This window comes from Hippopotamus amphibius, chromosome 10, assembly GCF_030028045.1.
Source record: "Hippopotamus amphibius kiboko isolate mHipAmp2 chromosome 10, mHipAmp2.hap2, whole genome shotgun sequence".
In the NCBI taxonomy this organism is placed as follows: Eukaryota; Metazoa; Chordata; class Mammalia; order Artiodactyla; family Hippopotamidae; genus Hippopotamus; species Hippopotamus amphibius.
In genome coordinates, this window is record NC_080195.1 from 72,342,931 (window position 1) to 72,356,801 (window position 13,871).

General features: G+C 38.1%; 2 protein-coding genes across 2 annotated transcripts in view; both read right to left on the bottom strand.

The window, feature by feature from the left end:
* The window catches only part of ARL6 (ADP ribosylation factor like GTPase 6), a 36,168-nt gene extending 23,152 nt beyond the window's left edge, over positions 1-13,016 (bottom strand). Inside the window, exons 1-4 of the mRNA XM_057696169.1 lie at positions 12,617-13,016; positions 9,247-9,396; positions 2,229-2,290; positions 1,742-1,810 (exon numbers count right to left, since the gene is read on the bottom strand). Of these exons, the coding sequence (XP_057552152.1) occupies positions 1,742-1,810; positions 2,229-2,290; positions 9,247-9,369 (254 nt within the window). The 5' untranslated portion in view covers positions 9,370-9,396; positions 12,617-13,016. The remainder of the gene's footprint in view (positions 1-1,741; positions 1,811-2,228; positions 2,291-9,246; positions 9,397-12,616) is intronic.
* A 181-nt stretch (positions 13,017-13,197) lies between these two features.
* Positions 13,198-13,871, bottom strand: part of EPHA6 (EPH receptor A6) — an 868,712-nt gene continuing 868,038 nt past the window's right edge. Inside the window, exon 21 of the transcript XR_009047653.1 lies at positions 13,198-13,365. The gene's annotated coding sequence lies outside the window, so the exon portion shown is untranslated. The remainder of the gene's footprint in view (positions 13,366-13,871) is intronic.

The following is a 13,871-nucleotide window of genomic DNA, read 5'->3' on the forward strand; positions in this document are numbered from 1 at the left end:
TAGACAAACACTGACAAATTATCCTCCAGAAATATTATATCAATTTCTACCACTACCAGCACTTTTCTCACTCCCTTGCCAGCATGGCTCTTATCATTCTTTTCAATTTTTTACCATCCTAATAACACAGTATTTTACTTTGCATTTTGTTAACTGCTCATTAAGTTCAATATATTTTCATATATATATTGGACATTTATATGTTTTTTGTCATTCACTTATTCCAGTCACAAATTAAGATTTAAAGTTCAATGTCATTAGTAATCACATGCATATAAAAGTAAAACAACTTTTTAATACCATTTTCTATCATTTAAAAAAAATGAATGCAGAATATCACAATCATATATTACTAGTGGATACAGAAACTGAGACAGTTGGAAATATCTATCAAGAGCTTTAAAAATGCTCAATCACTTTGAGCCAGTAATCTCATTTTTGGAACTTATACTAAGGAAACATGAAGCATGACAAAGGTTTACAGTAATATGTTAATTGAGAATTGTTTACGATCTTCAAAAACGGAGAGCAGCCTTTATGTCCAAAAATACAGAAATGATTAAACAAATTTTGGCACAGCAATATGAAAAATATTAGACTGCCATAAGAGTTACATTCTTTGCATGTTTTTCCTGACTCACCCTTATCAGAGAATGTTAACTGGAAAACTATATAGCACATGGTACATATGTTAGAAGGCTCCTTTCTCAATTATGTAAAGTGTACACTATATATTTCGAAATAGAAGAAACATACCCAAAAGATTAACAATGGTAAATTTATTAGTAGTGAGATTTATGGGAAACAATTTTTAAATACCCTTTTCAATATTTTCCAAACATTAACTCCTTTCCAATTATGCACTCCTTATATTTTATGCTTTATTACTTTTTTATATTCTAAGAGTAATATGCAAAAATTATACAGTAATTAACATTACAGAATCATATAAAAATTTCCTTTATAATCTTATTATTCCCAAAACAAATGCTATTAATGGTGCCGTACATATTCCACTAAGAATTTTCTTCTCTCTCCATATATATTAAGCACATACTTTTATTAAGAATAATTTTTTTCTTCATGTAATTGAGATATGAAAAAATCTCATTATAAATAATTCTCAACATGCATCAACACACATTCTTCTATGTGTATCTTTGCTCAGTAGTCCTTGTCATACTGTACTTTCTGAAAGCAAAAATTATGGATGGAGGGCATGAACATTTTTCATTTTAACAAATATTGATAAGTTACCCTAAGAAAGAGGTTACATTCTCACTACGAGTGGTTTGTTTTGCCAACAGTAGACTTAATCTTTTTAATCTCTTTCAGTCTAGTAGATTAAAATGCACTTATTCTTTCACAATGAGAAAAGTATAGAGATACAGGAAATAAATTTACTACTATGTAGACCTCAACAGTAACCATATTCAGCATTCCACCTTTTGAGCTAGTCCCTAAAGAATGAACATATTAACCTTAAGCTGCAGAGAAGTAGGGTAGAACAGGACGTTAAAAACAGAACAACATATGCAAGGGCCAAGGTCACGAAGAATCTGAAGCATTTGAGAAATAAGGTGAGGTATGATTATAGTTTTTTTTTTAAATTAGGAAGTATACTTAAATAATATAAAAAATAAACAATGCAGCCTAGCCCATGTAATCATTTGGATTTCTAATCATTACCTGTTATTAAAATATAATCATCTAGTTAACCAACATCCGCAAACATACTTACTTATAATAGTGTTCCCAGAGATTTCTGTATCTTCCTTGACCTGACATGTCAAACACTGTAAAAGACAAACTATAAAAGAGAACAAACAAAACAAAGAAAAAGACTACATTAAAAGCTAATAAAAGTGTAACTTTTACTTAAATTTTAAATTGTTTTCAATCAAAGAAACCACCCTTGAATATACAATATTCAACTTGGGCCAGCTTTCAAGTACAAGTGGCATAGAATGAATTTTTTTGAACATAAATACGACTTTACAATGAGTAACATATAAAAAAGATATTTTCTTTGCTAGTGAAGTTATCAGACTTTATCTAAACTCTAAATTCTTTAGAATAACCCAGAGGTAGTGGTACAAATATTTTAACATCTATGGGCTTCTGAAATAACAAATTACTTTTTCTAAGAGTAGGAGGAATACCTAGGTAGATTTAATAACATTTTTTACCCATACCTTCTTAATCACAAGTTTAATAAAATGAATTACCTGGATGATTTGAACTTCTCTATGCTAAATCCTATTGTTGGAACTATATCTTGAGATTGAGCCTTTAAGAGAAAAGACAAAGTTTAGAAATTTACAGTTACCAAAGATGAATTTTTCCTCAGGTTAAAAAAAAAGCACCCAGATTTCCCAATTCTAAAATCTGCCACTAAGAAAATGACAGGATTAAACAAAATTATAATTTTTGCAATGAGATCACTGTGTGTGAATTCTTTTTTTTTTATAAATTTATTTATTTATTTATTTATTTTACTGGCTATGTTGGGTCTTTTTTGCTGTGCGCGGGCTTTCTTTTTTTAGTTGTGGTGAGTGGGGGCTACTCTTCGCTGCGGTACACGGGCTCCTCATTGCTGTGGCTTCTCTTGTTGCGGAGCACGGGCTCTAGGCGCGTGGGCTTCAGTAGTTGCAGCACATTGGCTCAACAGTTGTGGCTCACGGGCTCTAAAGGGCAGGCTCAATAGTTGTGGCCCACAGGCTTAGTTGCTCTGCGGCATGTGGGATCTTCCTGGAGCAGGGATCGAACCCGTGTCCCCTGCATTGGCAGGTGGATTCTCAACCACTGCGCCACCTAGGAAGCCCTGAGTTCTTTATAGAAGTTAAAGGTTTACTAATTATAAATCTGCATAATGTGAGTCTTAATTCACATTTTGTGGCTTGCTGCAAGTTACCATGGACTTAAAGTGGTTTCATAAGTCTCCTTCAGCTCGCATATAGGACTTTCTAATCTTTCTACTTATTGAGTTTACATATGCTACAGAGGACTGTCCTCATGTCTAGATGGTGAATATACATGGTCCCTGCTCTCATGGAATTTATAATCTAGAAGAGGTAAACATTAATAAACAACTAAGTCATAAGTGAACACAATTTAGAGCAGTGTTAAGTGCAATGAAAGGTGATTAAGGGTGGGAGGCAATGGGACAGAGGAGGTTAGTATATGAATAGCCTCTCTGAGGAGGTGACATCTCATTCAGGAGTGAATGTTAAGAAGGGGAAAAGCGATGACAAGATCTTGGCAAAAAACATTTCAGTCAAAGGAATTAGCCAGGGCATGACCACAAGGCAGCGAGGAACTCACCACTCAGGAAAAGTAGAAGGTGTGTATGTCTAAAATATATTTAGTAAGACAAAGAGCTGTATGTAACCAAGTAAGAGCGGTAGGGCCTTGAAGGCCATGGTGGGGATTCTGTGGAAAAGAGATTGCAACAGGGCAAGAGTATAGTGGGAGACCTGCTGACTCATCCCACAGGCAAGTAAAAGGCCTTATATTGACAAGTTAACTCATCAAATGCCTCATAATACTTCTACCATCAAAATTTTCTCCTTTTGAATAAAAATCCGTTCACTTTCTGATCCAGATGCCTAGGAGTCATTCTTGACTCCTGCCCTTTTTACATTCCCCATACAACCATTCTCTAAGCTTTACTGGTTCTAACTCACTAACTCAGCTCAGGCCCTTATAGTTTCTTGCTTCAAATTACTACAACAGCCTGATGATTACTCCTAATTGCTAATACACTACCTAAAACAAGTTACTTAACTTCTCTAAGCCTTAGTTTTCTTAAATGTAAAATATATTTTTACTATCCTTAACGTATGTTATCATGATAATTACTTAAGTTCATGGATGTAAAATACTCAACATAGTGTCTGGTCCATAGTAAGCACTCAACAAATGCTTGCTATTATCAGAATTACACTCTCACTGATTTCAATTTCGCTCCCCAATTTTCTCCATACTGCTAAAAGTGTAACTTAAAAAAATTCCCTTTCAGTTCATCTTGTTGCTTTTATTTAAGAACAGGAGGAGGAGAGGGGAAATTGTTGCTTCACATCATCATGTTCACTTTGGTAGTCTACTCCTGAAAATTTAAAATTCAAATGGAAAGGCAGATGGTGAAAAGTCACTGCACTCTGGTCACCTTAATAGTGCTAGTGAAAAGACCTCCCAGAGCTACCCTGGTTTTGGCTTTCTGAAATTTGTTTATTCAGCTTTTCCTTCCATCCTGTGAACCGCCTAGTATTCTTTCAAAAATCTCTCTCTTTTTGTTTATGTGAAACAGATTTTATTTCCTGCTACTCAGATTCCTGCCTCATGCCTTAGGGGTCCTTCTTGCACAACAAACTTTGGAATAAAGAGTTTCCTAACTTTTGTTGCCCGAAACACAACACTGTTTTGATTTTATGGATCTTCATGTGTCAAGCATGTGATAAAATCATCAGCTATTATTGTTAGGAAAAACATAACAATAATAAAAAAGTAAGTTAAAAGTTTAAAGAAATCTTGAAAATATACCTCAAATGAGTAGCCTTGTCTTCACTGAACTGTAATTAGAAATTGGGCTAGCCTCTCCACAATCACCCAGCTTCCTCACAAACTCTTTTTGTTTCTATAGAAGCTACCCTTTAACTTGTTGTTTTAAGAGGGATAAAATTCATCAACTTCCTTTTCTTCCCCTCACTTCTAAAGTTTTAGTGGAAGATAATTAGAAAGAAGAAACTCCACAAATTAATCAGGATAGGACAAGATATGTGAGCTGGTACTTCCAGATTCAAGTGGGATTCATTTTCCTCTAAAGAATTCCAAAATAGTCTCCACCAATTAATTTTCCTCTGTTCTATCCAGGAACAAATACATTTGGTAATTCTCTAAATTGGACAGGGAATGCTTACAAAGCAAGCAAAGAGAACAGGAATTACTACCTAAGTGGACTGGGCCACCTGAGACAGCCCAGGAATAGACCAACATCAATAAGACTAAAACAAGATTTCTAAGAGAGATCCTATTTGGTTAGCTTTATTAAGTCTGCTAAAAATGATATCCTTGGTGCTATCAATCATTACTCCCTATCCAAAAATAAAAATTAAAAAAAAAAAATCACCCATTTGTCCAAAAATACAATTAACTACTAAGCAATATTCTAGCTATCTGAGATTCAGTATTGAACAATACAAGATCTATGCTCTTATGGAATTTAATTTTATAATGAGGAAAAATAAAAAAAAACGAGGTACCAACTGAATATGCAAGGTAATTTCAGATTGTTTCAAATGTTAAGAATATAGAACTGAATGATGTGACAGAATGAGAGCATTTATGTTGTGGAGTAGGGCAAAAGTGGGAATTTTAAAAGAAAGGTGTTTAGAGAGCCTATCTCTTAAGGAAATGACAGCTAAGACCAGGTTCTTGAAAAGAGGTTAAAATGTACCTCCTGGGGCGGGGGGGGGGGGGCGGGAATCGAGGTGGGGGAGAGTCAAGGAAGGGAGGGAATATGTGTATAAAAACAGATGATTGAACTTGGTGTACCCCCCCCCAAAAAAATAAATTAATTAAAAAAAAAAAAGTACCTCCTCTCTCCCTGTTCATCAGTTTAGAAAAGATCAGCAACCTCAATATATTAATAATAAATGAACATTAGGACAGCTTAATATTAAAAACTAGTTTGGGTTCAGGAAGTATCTAGTTATCTAGAAAATGATTTTATCCCCACCCCCCCAAAATAGACTACTAGACTAAAATGAGATTTTCAATTTCTTTTGCAAGACATTCCCTAATACAGCGCTGTAGAGTTCTACTATTCACCTTAATTTGTTAACAATAATGTTTCTCATAGTGGATGTAAGCTCACAAGAGACTTTTCTTGGGTTTAAAGGTAGGGAGGAAGCAAGTGTTACATCTGTGCCTGAGTGACAGAGGTTTTGGGGTTTTTAAGAAGTCCCATTTCAAGTGTCCTCTTGGCTATTATCACCAAGTTGGTTTTTAATTTTTTTTTTTAAAGTAAAGCAACTTACTCTGCTCTCAGGATGTACAGATTGTTCTGAGGAGACAGGATAGCTGCCTGAAGATTAAGGCTAAGGAAGTGGTGTCAGAAATTAGGCGATCCCCTTAAAAATAGCCCTGGAGGTAGTCTAGGTTAGTTCCATAATTCACCAGAGGAAGCAGAGAGATAGTTATGTTGGAAAGCAAAAGAAGATTAATTAAAAAGCCTTAGTTACTGGCTATGTGCCCAGGTTTTCCCGAGGACTCTCCCTGACTAACATGGGGAGAGTTTCACAAGACTAGTCAGGAATATTAGGCTATTTCCAGATAACAGACTGAGCTCACGCTGCCTCCTTCTTCTGCCCCAAACAAATGACCAATAATGTTTAGAGAAGAAAGCAGTTCCCATTCATATCAAAGAACATTATTCCTACGGTAATAACCATATCTTGGGACAGAAGATGGCTACACTGCTGGGGATGATGGAAAAAGATAATGTAATTTGTTTTGTTCTTTGAATGTTATTTCTGCCAATTTGAGTACAGTAGGCACTGGCCGATGGTCCACTTTGGGGCTATTAACGTGGCTCTGGTTTCAATCATTTTGTACTTATTTGAGACTGCTTTCACAAAAAAATTACTTTTGAGGATGTTCCTTGATGTGGAGAAAAATGGAAACATCTTCTATAGAATAGAACATTACTTACCTTATAATCTTGCTCATTCATTGCTAACAGCCTTACCTGCAGAAGTGCAGGTTACCAGCCACTAACTTTCTTAAGTATCAACCCCGGTTGATCTGCTGATAGATGATCCATGGAACTAATTACAGACCCAAACACAGCTGGGTATGATTCTACTATCACCATACATCCAACGTTCTCTAAATTCAATTCGGACCCCATTCAATTGGGTAGGATGTTACGTCTTTCTCTTAAGGACAGTTAAAGAAATTTCTTGTAATTACCTAGGTCAGGAGACAAACTCCAATGTATACAGACTTTTTAATCTGCTCTTTTCCTTACTGGGGAAAAATATCTTTTTCTCTACTTCTATAATAGAGAAAACGCCATTAAAATGACACTTCTAGTTACTCTATCTCCCCTCTCCAAATTTATTCCTCTTCATGGGGGGGAAAAAAAAGACGTCCTTGACTTCTCAGTTTGCGAAATGGAAACTGACATCCTTGGTTCTGCCTCTGCCTCTCTCTCTTTGAGAGCCACATGCTTCTCATAACAACGCATTCCCATCTGTTCTTAACCATGCAGTAAACCTAGATAAGCAGGGTCTTTCTCTGAGGAGGAAAGCTTGAATTTTGGGACACGAATCATAACTCAAGAGAGTGTTAGCAAGTCCTCTGGCCAGACCTAAACCTTGCCCTCCAAAATCAACTTTTTCAATAAAACTGCTATTTTTGATCTCTGCCTGACTTTAGCACATATATCTCAGCTGATTTTCAACTTGACTGGGGAGCCCCTTAATATACTCAAATTACCTTCCAAATCCATTTTCAACTTCTTATCCTGGTTGCCTCAAACTAACTCCCATAGGAAAATACACCAGTAGTTAGTTGTTTTCACGTGGCAAACTCACCCACGTAGACGGGAATGATGACAGGAAGAAAATAAATAATGGCATTTTTGTAATTCCAAAGCAATCTCAAACTAAACAGAAGTAAAAATGAAACCACTGGGAAAACAACAACAACAACAAAAGGCAGTAAGGTTTCTCATTCTGCCCAATCTGAAGCACTGTTTGGAGTCAATAAAGTCCACCTTCAATTACCATATTTAGGAGCAATGCTTCCCACTCTCCAGCCATTCAGTCATTAAGAGTACCAGCTTCCTGGGACCTCCCTGGTGGTCCAGTGGTAAAGAATCCTCCTTACAATACAGGGGACCCAGGTTCAATCCCTGGTCAGGGAACTAAGATCCCACATGCTGCAGGGCAACTAAGCCCGAGCACCACAACTGCTGAGCTCACACGCCTCAACTAGAGAGCCCAAATGCCACAAACTACAGAGCCCATGCGCCCTGAAGCCTTTGCGCCTCAACTAGAGAAAGAAAACCTGCAGGCCACAACGAAAGATCCTGCACGCCTCAACGAAAATCCCACGTGCTGCAACTAAGACCCGATGCAAAAAAAAAAAAAAAAGAGTACCAGCTTCCTAATTTTTGCTCTATCTGTATGCAGTCTATATTATTTTTTTACTCAGCATTTTTCATTGATTGACTAATGTTTTTTTACCTAGATAAAAGTACTTACAACTGTAAATGTCAGCTGTCTGCCCATTATCCACTCTTTTCTTTCAAGCTTACAGGATTCCTGTTACTAAAGGAAGCAGCAATATGTCATGCTTAAAAAAATCCAGCCTCATTTACACATAGGGGTAGCCAGTGAGGTAAAAGAGTCATTAGTTGAGGCTTCTGGGTAAGCTCTTTAAAGAGGGCTTATTTAGCAAGAAGGCTTATTCTTTTGCCCTGTTCTTTTCTCATGCCTGTAACTTAGAATATAGATAGGACAGTTAACTAAGATGGCCATGTGGCGATCTTGAGGATCTTGAAGAAAACCAGGCACTAAGGATAGCAGAGCAGAAAGATGAAACATGCCTAGACCATGTAGCTGCCACACCAGCCTTGGAATACCTCTTCTGGACTTATTTAGATGACAGAAAAAGAAGCCTCTATCTTATTTAGTCCACTGTTACATGGGTTTTCTTCATATGTAGCAGAACCTAACTAACTCATGCATTATGTGGTGAATGTGCTAACTTTATATATATTTCAGTTATTCAAATAATATGTTCATGTACCTACTGCTTAAATGACTTAAATCATCTTGCTTGCTACTACTGATATGCTTACCACACTCTTGGGAAACTGTCTAATTATCCACAGTGAACTACAAAACTGATTCACCTTTCCCTTTGTTTTGTTCCTCTTGTAAAGAGAGAGCCAAAAAGAAGGCAATACTACCTGAAAGTAAACTGCACAAATTTGTGAAGATTTTTTAAGAAAAGACATTTCGAAAATATTCTAGTTTAAATAATCAAGACTTACCTATATACCTGCATAAAATACACTGCAAATTATGGCTGGCTGATACTTATTACTTTGAGGTACTACAAATTTAACAAGATTTCATAATATGATAATGAAGTTATAATGGCAAACAAAACAATCCCGCATTAACTTTCTTTAGCAGAAAATACACAAAGTATCTAATTAATAAATATACTTACATTTGACGGTTTAAGTTTATTAATGATTGTTGTTTTGCCACTATTATCCAGTCCAAGGCACAAAACATGAACCTCCTTCTTCTTCAGGCGAAGCAAGCCTGAAAGTCTGTCTAGCAATCCCATAATGTGAGTCACGTATTTACAAACCAGCTGCAAGTCAGGAAAAAACAAAGAAAAAGATATATTACCCATAGGCACCTTAAGTATGGAAAACATGAGCATATGTATCCCCAAATTCAGAACTGAAAGACACAGTGATATTGTGAAAACCATGTCAATGAAGCTTTGCATTTAGTAAACAGAGTTTAAGCTGATTACCAGAAAGGAGTCTTAATTAAAATGCAGACTGGCAGCTAATAACCCCTGGCAACACAGAATAAAGCCCTTGAAATAACTGTACATTTTTCATTGTGATATATAATACTTAAGAAGAAAATGTGGTTAAACTCAGTATCACGTGGAGTCTGCCATTTGTGATATTCATGATCTGCAGCCTTTTCTGGAAATCTGTAACAATGTATGGGCAATGGCGTTCACATGGAGCCTGATACTGAAGCTTAGAAAGTAGAAGGCAGACCAGAGTAACAGAGGAAAACTGAGATCTTGGCTACATCACTTGTGCCACTGGTTAAATCTTTTTCTAAAGCCAGCCGCATTGTTGTATCTTGCAGTAATGCGAAGTAATAAATATTAAATTCACCATTTTTGTTTGTTTGCTTGATTATATCCAGTTTAGGTTATGTTGTCTATCAATAGAAACAAAAAATCCTAACTAATATATTTATCTTAATTTTTTCTTAGTCTTTGCATATATATCTTTGTAAGTCATCACAAATCCATTTGGGAAGAAAGTTAGGTATAAAACACACACAATTTGAACCTGAATAAATATCTGTTTCTTTGAAACTACAATTTATATGAAATATACTGTTAAGTATTATTTTAAAAGAATGTTAACTAGTGTACTAGTAAAGAATAAGAATGTAAATACCAATCTTACATTTTAATCTCATTTTCTTAAATACCATAAAAGTTTCTTTCTTAACTTGTCCCTGAAGGGTTCATTTGTTTGGTTATCAATTCTTTCATTGGAAAAAAAAAATCCTTCCAAGACAAACTTTCAAATAAACTCCATCAGCAATCTAAACATATAAGTATTTTGAAGCCAAATAAAACTGCTGGTGACATACTGTTGGCTATGTGGTAACTTTATGACTATTCATACCCTTCTAAGATACTGTTAGATTTAGCCTTCAGGTCTCCAAATAAAACTTTCCAAAGGTTCTTCCTTTGGGCCCATCACTATCCCCACCCCCAAAACATTATTACATGGTGGGAGAAGAGAGATATCCCTAACTGCTGCAGGGACTGCTACAGCAGTAACTACAATACACCTGTACTCCAAACATTTCCTATTACTCTCCAAACCACCACTTTCAAAGTCCTCTAAATATTAGTCTCATTTAATTGGTTTATTCTCATCTCCATCTAAGGTTCCAGAAGCTTGTCATCTTACAGCTCCTTCAGTATTTTTTATTCCATACCAAAAAGACAGGACCATACCTTGAAGGATGTGAGGATGCAGTAACAAAAGATAAGAAGCTTCCAAGACAACTGCATCTGAAAGGAAGCTGCATCATCAGTTTTGCTTAGGCCCCTTCAGAGATCATTATGGATAGAAATTTCAAAACTGAATTCCAATGATGTGCAGAAAAGAGAAGGTGGAGTGCCCCACCCAAACATGGGGCCACAGTTGTCTTACCCAAGGGATGGGTTTCATTTAAGGTACTCCATTTGTGCCACTTGAACCGGACTTTTCTCCTTGTGTTGGAGATTCAAATTTCACTCAATCCATTCCTTTAAGTCTCAGCTTAAGGATAGGCATTTGAGGAATCTACTTTAAGTCAGCCTTCTGACATCATGAGACAATTCACACAGACCATTTTAATTCAAAGTTAATTTGCTATTACTCACTTTGCTATTAATTGTACTAAGCATATCGATATAGGCTTTTATCTTGTTTTCCAATTCTTATACTATTTTGAACAGATTTTTAAAAATATGACCACTTCTCATATCATCCCCCGCTGGGCATCTACTATAAAACATTGATTGTCAAAAGCTTGATATCTGAATATTCCTTTTTTCATAGAAACTTGGATTGTGATTTTCCGTTCTTTTCATGGATTATCAAACACCTGATGCTTGTTGTTGAAATACTTTGGGACATACAATTTAAAAGAGAAGTCAATTGTTCGGAAGATATAATTACATTAGAAGTTGCTTTATAAACTACCATATAGCCTTATATATGCTTCTATTTCTTAGTAATGACACACTTTTACAAATTTACTTTTTGCATGCATGAAATAAGGAAATAAAAGATAACAACTTAAATCACTCAACAGTCACTAACCATGTCCTAAGCACACAGGAGGAGATCAAGTTTTCCGTAGCTCCCTACTCCTATAGCCATGATTCTCAACTCTGGCTGCACACTGGAATCAGGTAATTGGATTAGCATTTCTGAAGATGGGAGAATCAGGGCATCTGTATTTTAAAAAGCTACACAGTGTTTCTGATGTACAGTCACTATTGAGAACTTCTGGCTTTTAGAATAAAGTCTAAACTTTCACGCATAGCCTTTAAAGTTGTTCACAATCTGGCTCCAGTCTACCTTTCCAGTTTCTTATTTTACTGTTCTCCTCTCTCTGCACACCAGCCAATCGAATTCTCTTGGCTGTTATCTGAGAACTACTTTCTTTTCTTCCTTTCTTTTTTTTTTTTTTTTGGTCAAGCCGGGTGGCATGCAGGATCTTAGTTCCCTAATCAGGGATCGAACCCCGGCTCCCTGCAGTGGAAGCGCGGAATCTTAATCGCGGGACCACCAGAAGTCCCAGAAACTGCTTTCTAAAGGATATTTTTAAACATGTCTCCAGAAAAGTCCTTAAAAATCAGTATGTTATCCACAGTTAAGAGCTTGGAAGGTAGGCTACAGGGAGTGGTCGAGCAAAGCAAACACCATGAATGGTACTTTGTAACTTTAAGAATGTTTCTAGAGTGAATTATAGCACACGCTCACTACCCCCAATAAACATTTTTAGTCAGCTTTCAGTTTTTGACAACGAAATTTCAATCACACTTCCCACACAGCAAACAAACTGGGCAGTGTTAGACCTATCCAAACAAAAATTCACCCAAAGCAGTTTAATGAGTTTTCTGGGGTCCCTAGCCCACTTTTTCATTTCTACTCCTCATACATTAGAAACAACCACACGGACTGAAAAGCAAGGGAAAGGGCAATTCTAAAACTGGCGACGGCGGGGGCTGGAGGTGGCGCTGGACACAAAAATTGGGGTTGGGGAGATACCTGGTCTTCGAGGTTAGTCCTGCGGGCCCGGGAGAACAGGAATGGACGCACTCACTCGTATCCGTCTCTGGGATAGGTATCTGGTGCGGGCGTCCCTCAGCCTTCCTCTTCAGGCCTCCATAGAAAGGATCCCTGGTCCTGAGCGACGCCGCCTCCACAAGTTGGCTGAAGGGGTAGCCTCTGCCCCAGCCCAAGCATCAGTGGTTGGGCCGGCGCCTGGGTGCGTGGCGTTCCCCTGGTAACCGGAGGTTCTTCCGGTCTGGAGCCACGCCTCCTCAGAGGTCTCAGCGCGTCAGCCACTGCGCTCTTGTTAAGCGAGTGAAGAGCTCCCCAAAATGCCAGAGGCACAGCAAGGACTATTACAGCAGTGTGAGCGAGGTGGACGGGGTGAACTGCCGCCTCTCAGCAAGGAGCCGCGCCGTCCCCCGTGGAGCATGACGGCAGTGGTAGGCGCGCGCACAGCCTGCTGGGAAGTGTTTGGCACCCGCTGTGTCCGCAGGCGTTTCTTGTGGCGCGGTGTCCGCGCGGTGTCCCCGCCCTCTCGGCAACGTCAGGTCATAGGGTCACGCGCTCGGTGAGGCGCCTCGAGCACCGAGGAGTCTGCGTCGACGTCGAGCACCTGCGCAGCGTGGTGGCGACGACTGCAGGAGCCAACTGTGCGCGCTAGGGCGAGATGCGCACAGGAATTGTCTGGTTGCCCATCGCATCCTCCCTTTTCCAGGCTCTGTTAGGCCTCAGACCCTGGAGTGCTGGAGAAGCAAAACCATTCATGCGAGCGGGGAGAGGAGATAAACTCACAGGCATTATTCACAAAGGAAGTCGGCCTGTTACCTGGTTTCTGAGCTGTCTGATATCCTGAAGAGATTTCCACAAGGCATAATCTCCTGTGATTAGATTACAGTCCCCAGATTCAAATCGGCAGGTGGTCAGGAAAGGAAACAGTAGTCCTGATGCTTAAAGTTAGCCACCCTCGTAAATTGCTCTGGAGTTTTATAGTAATGGTAAATGTGTGTGTGTGTGTGTGTGTGTGTGTGTGTGTGTGTTAGTTCTTTATTGGAATATAATTGCTTTACACTCTTGTACCAGTTTTTGAGGTACACCAAAGTGAATCAGCTGTATTTATACAGATATCCCCATATCTCCTCCCTCCCGTGACTCCTTCCCGCTCTCCCTGTCCTGGCCTTCTAAGGCATCACCCATCATCAGGTTGATCTCCCTTTGTTATACAGCAACTTCCCACTGGCTATCTATTTTA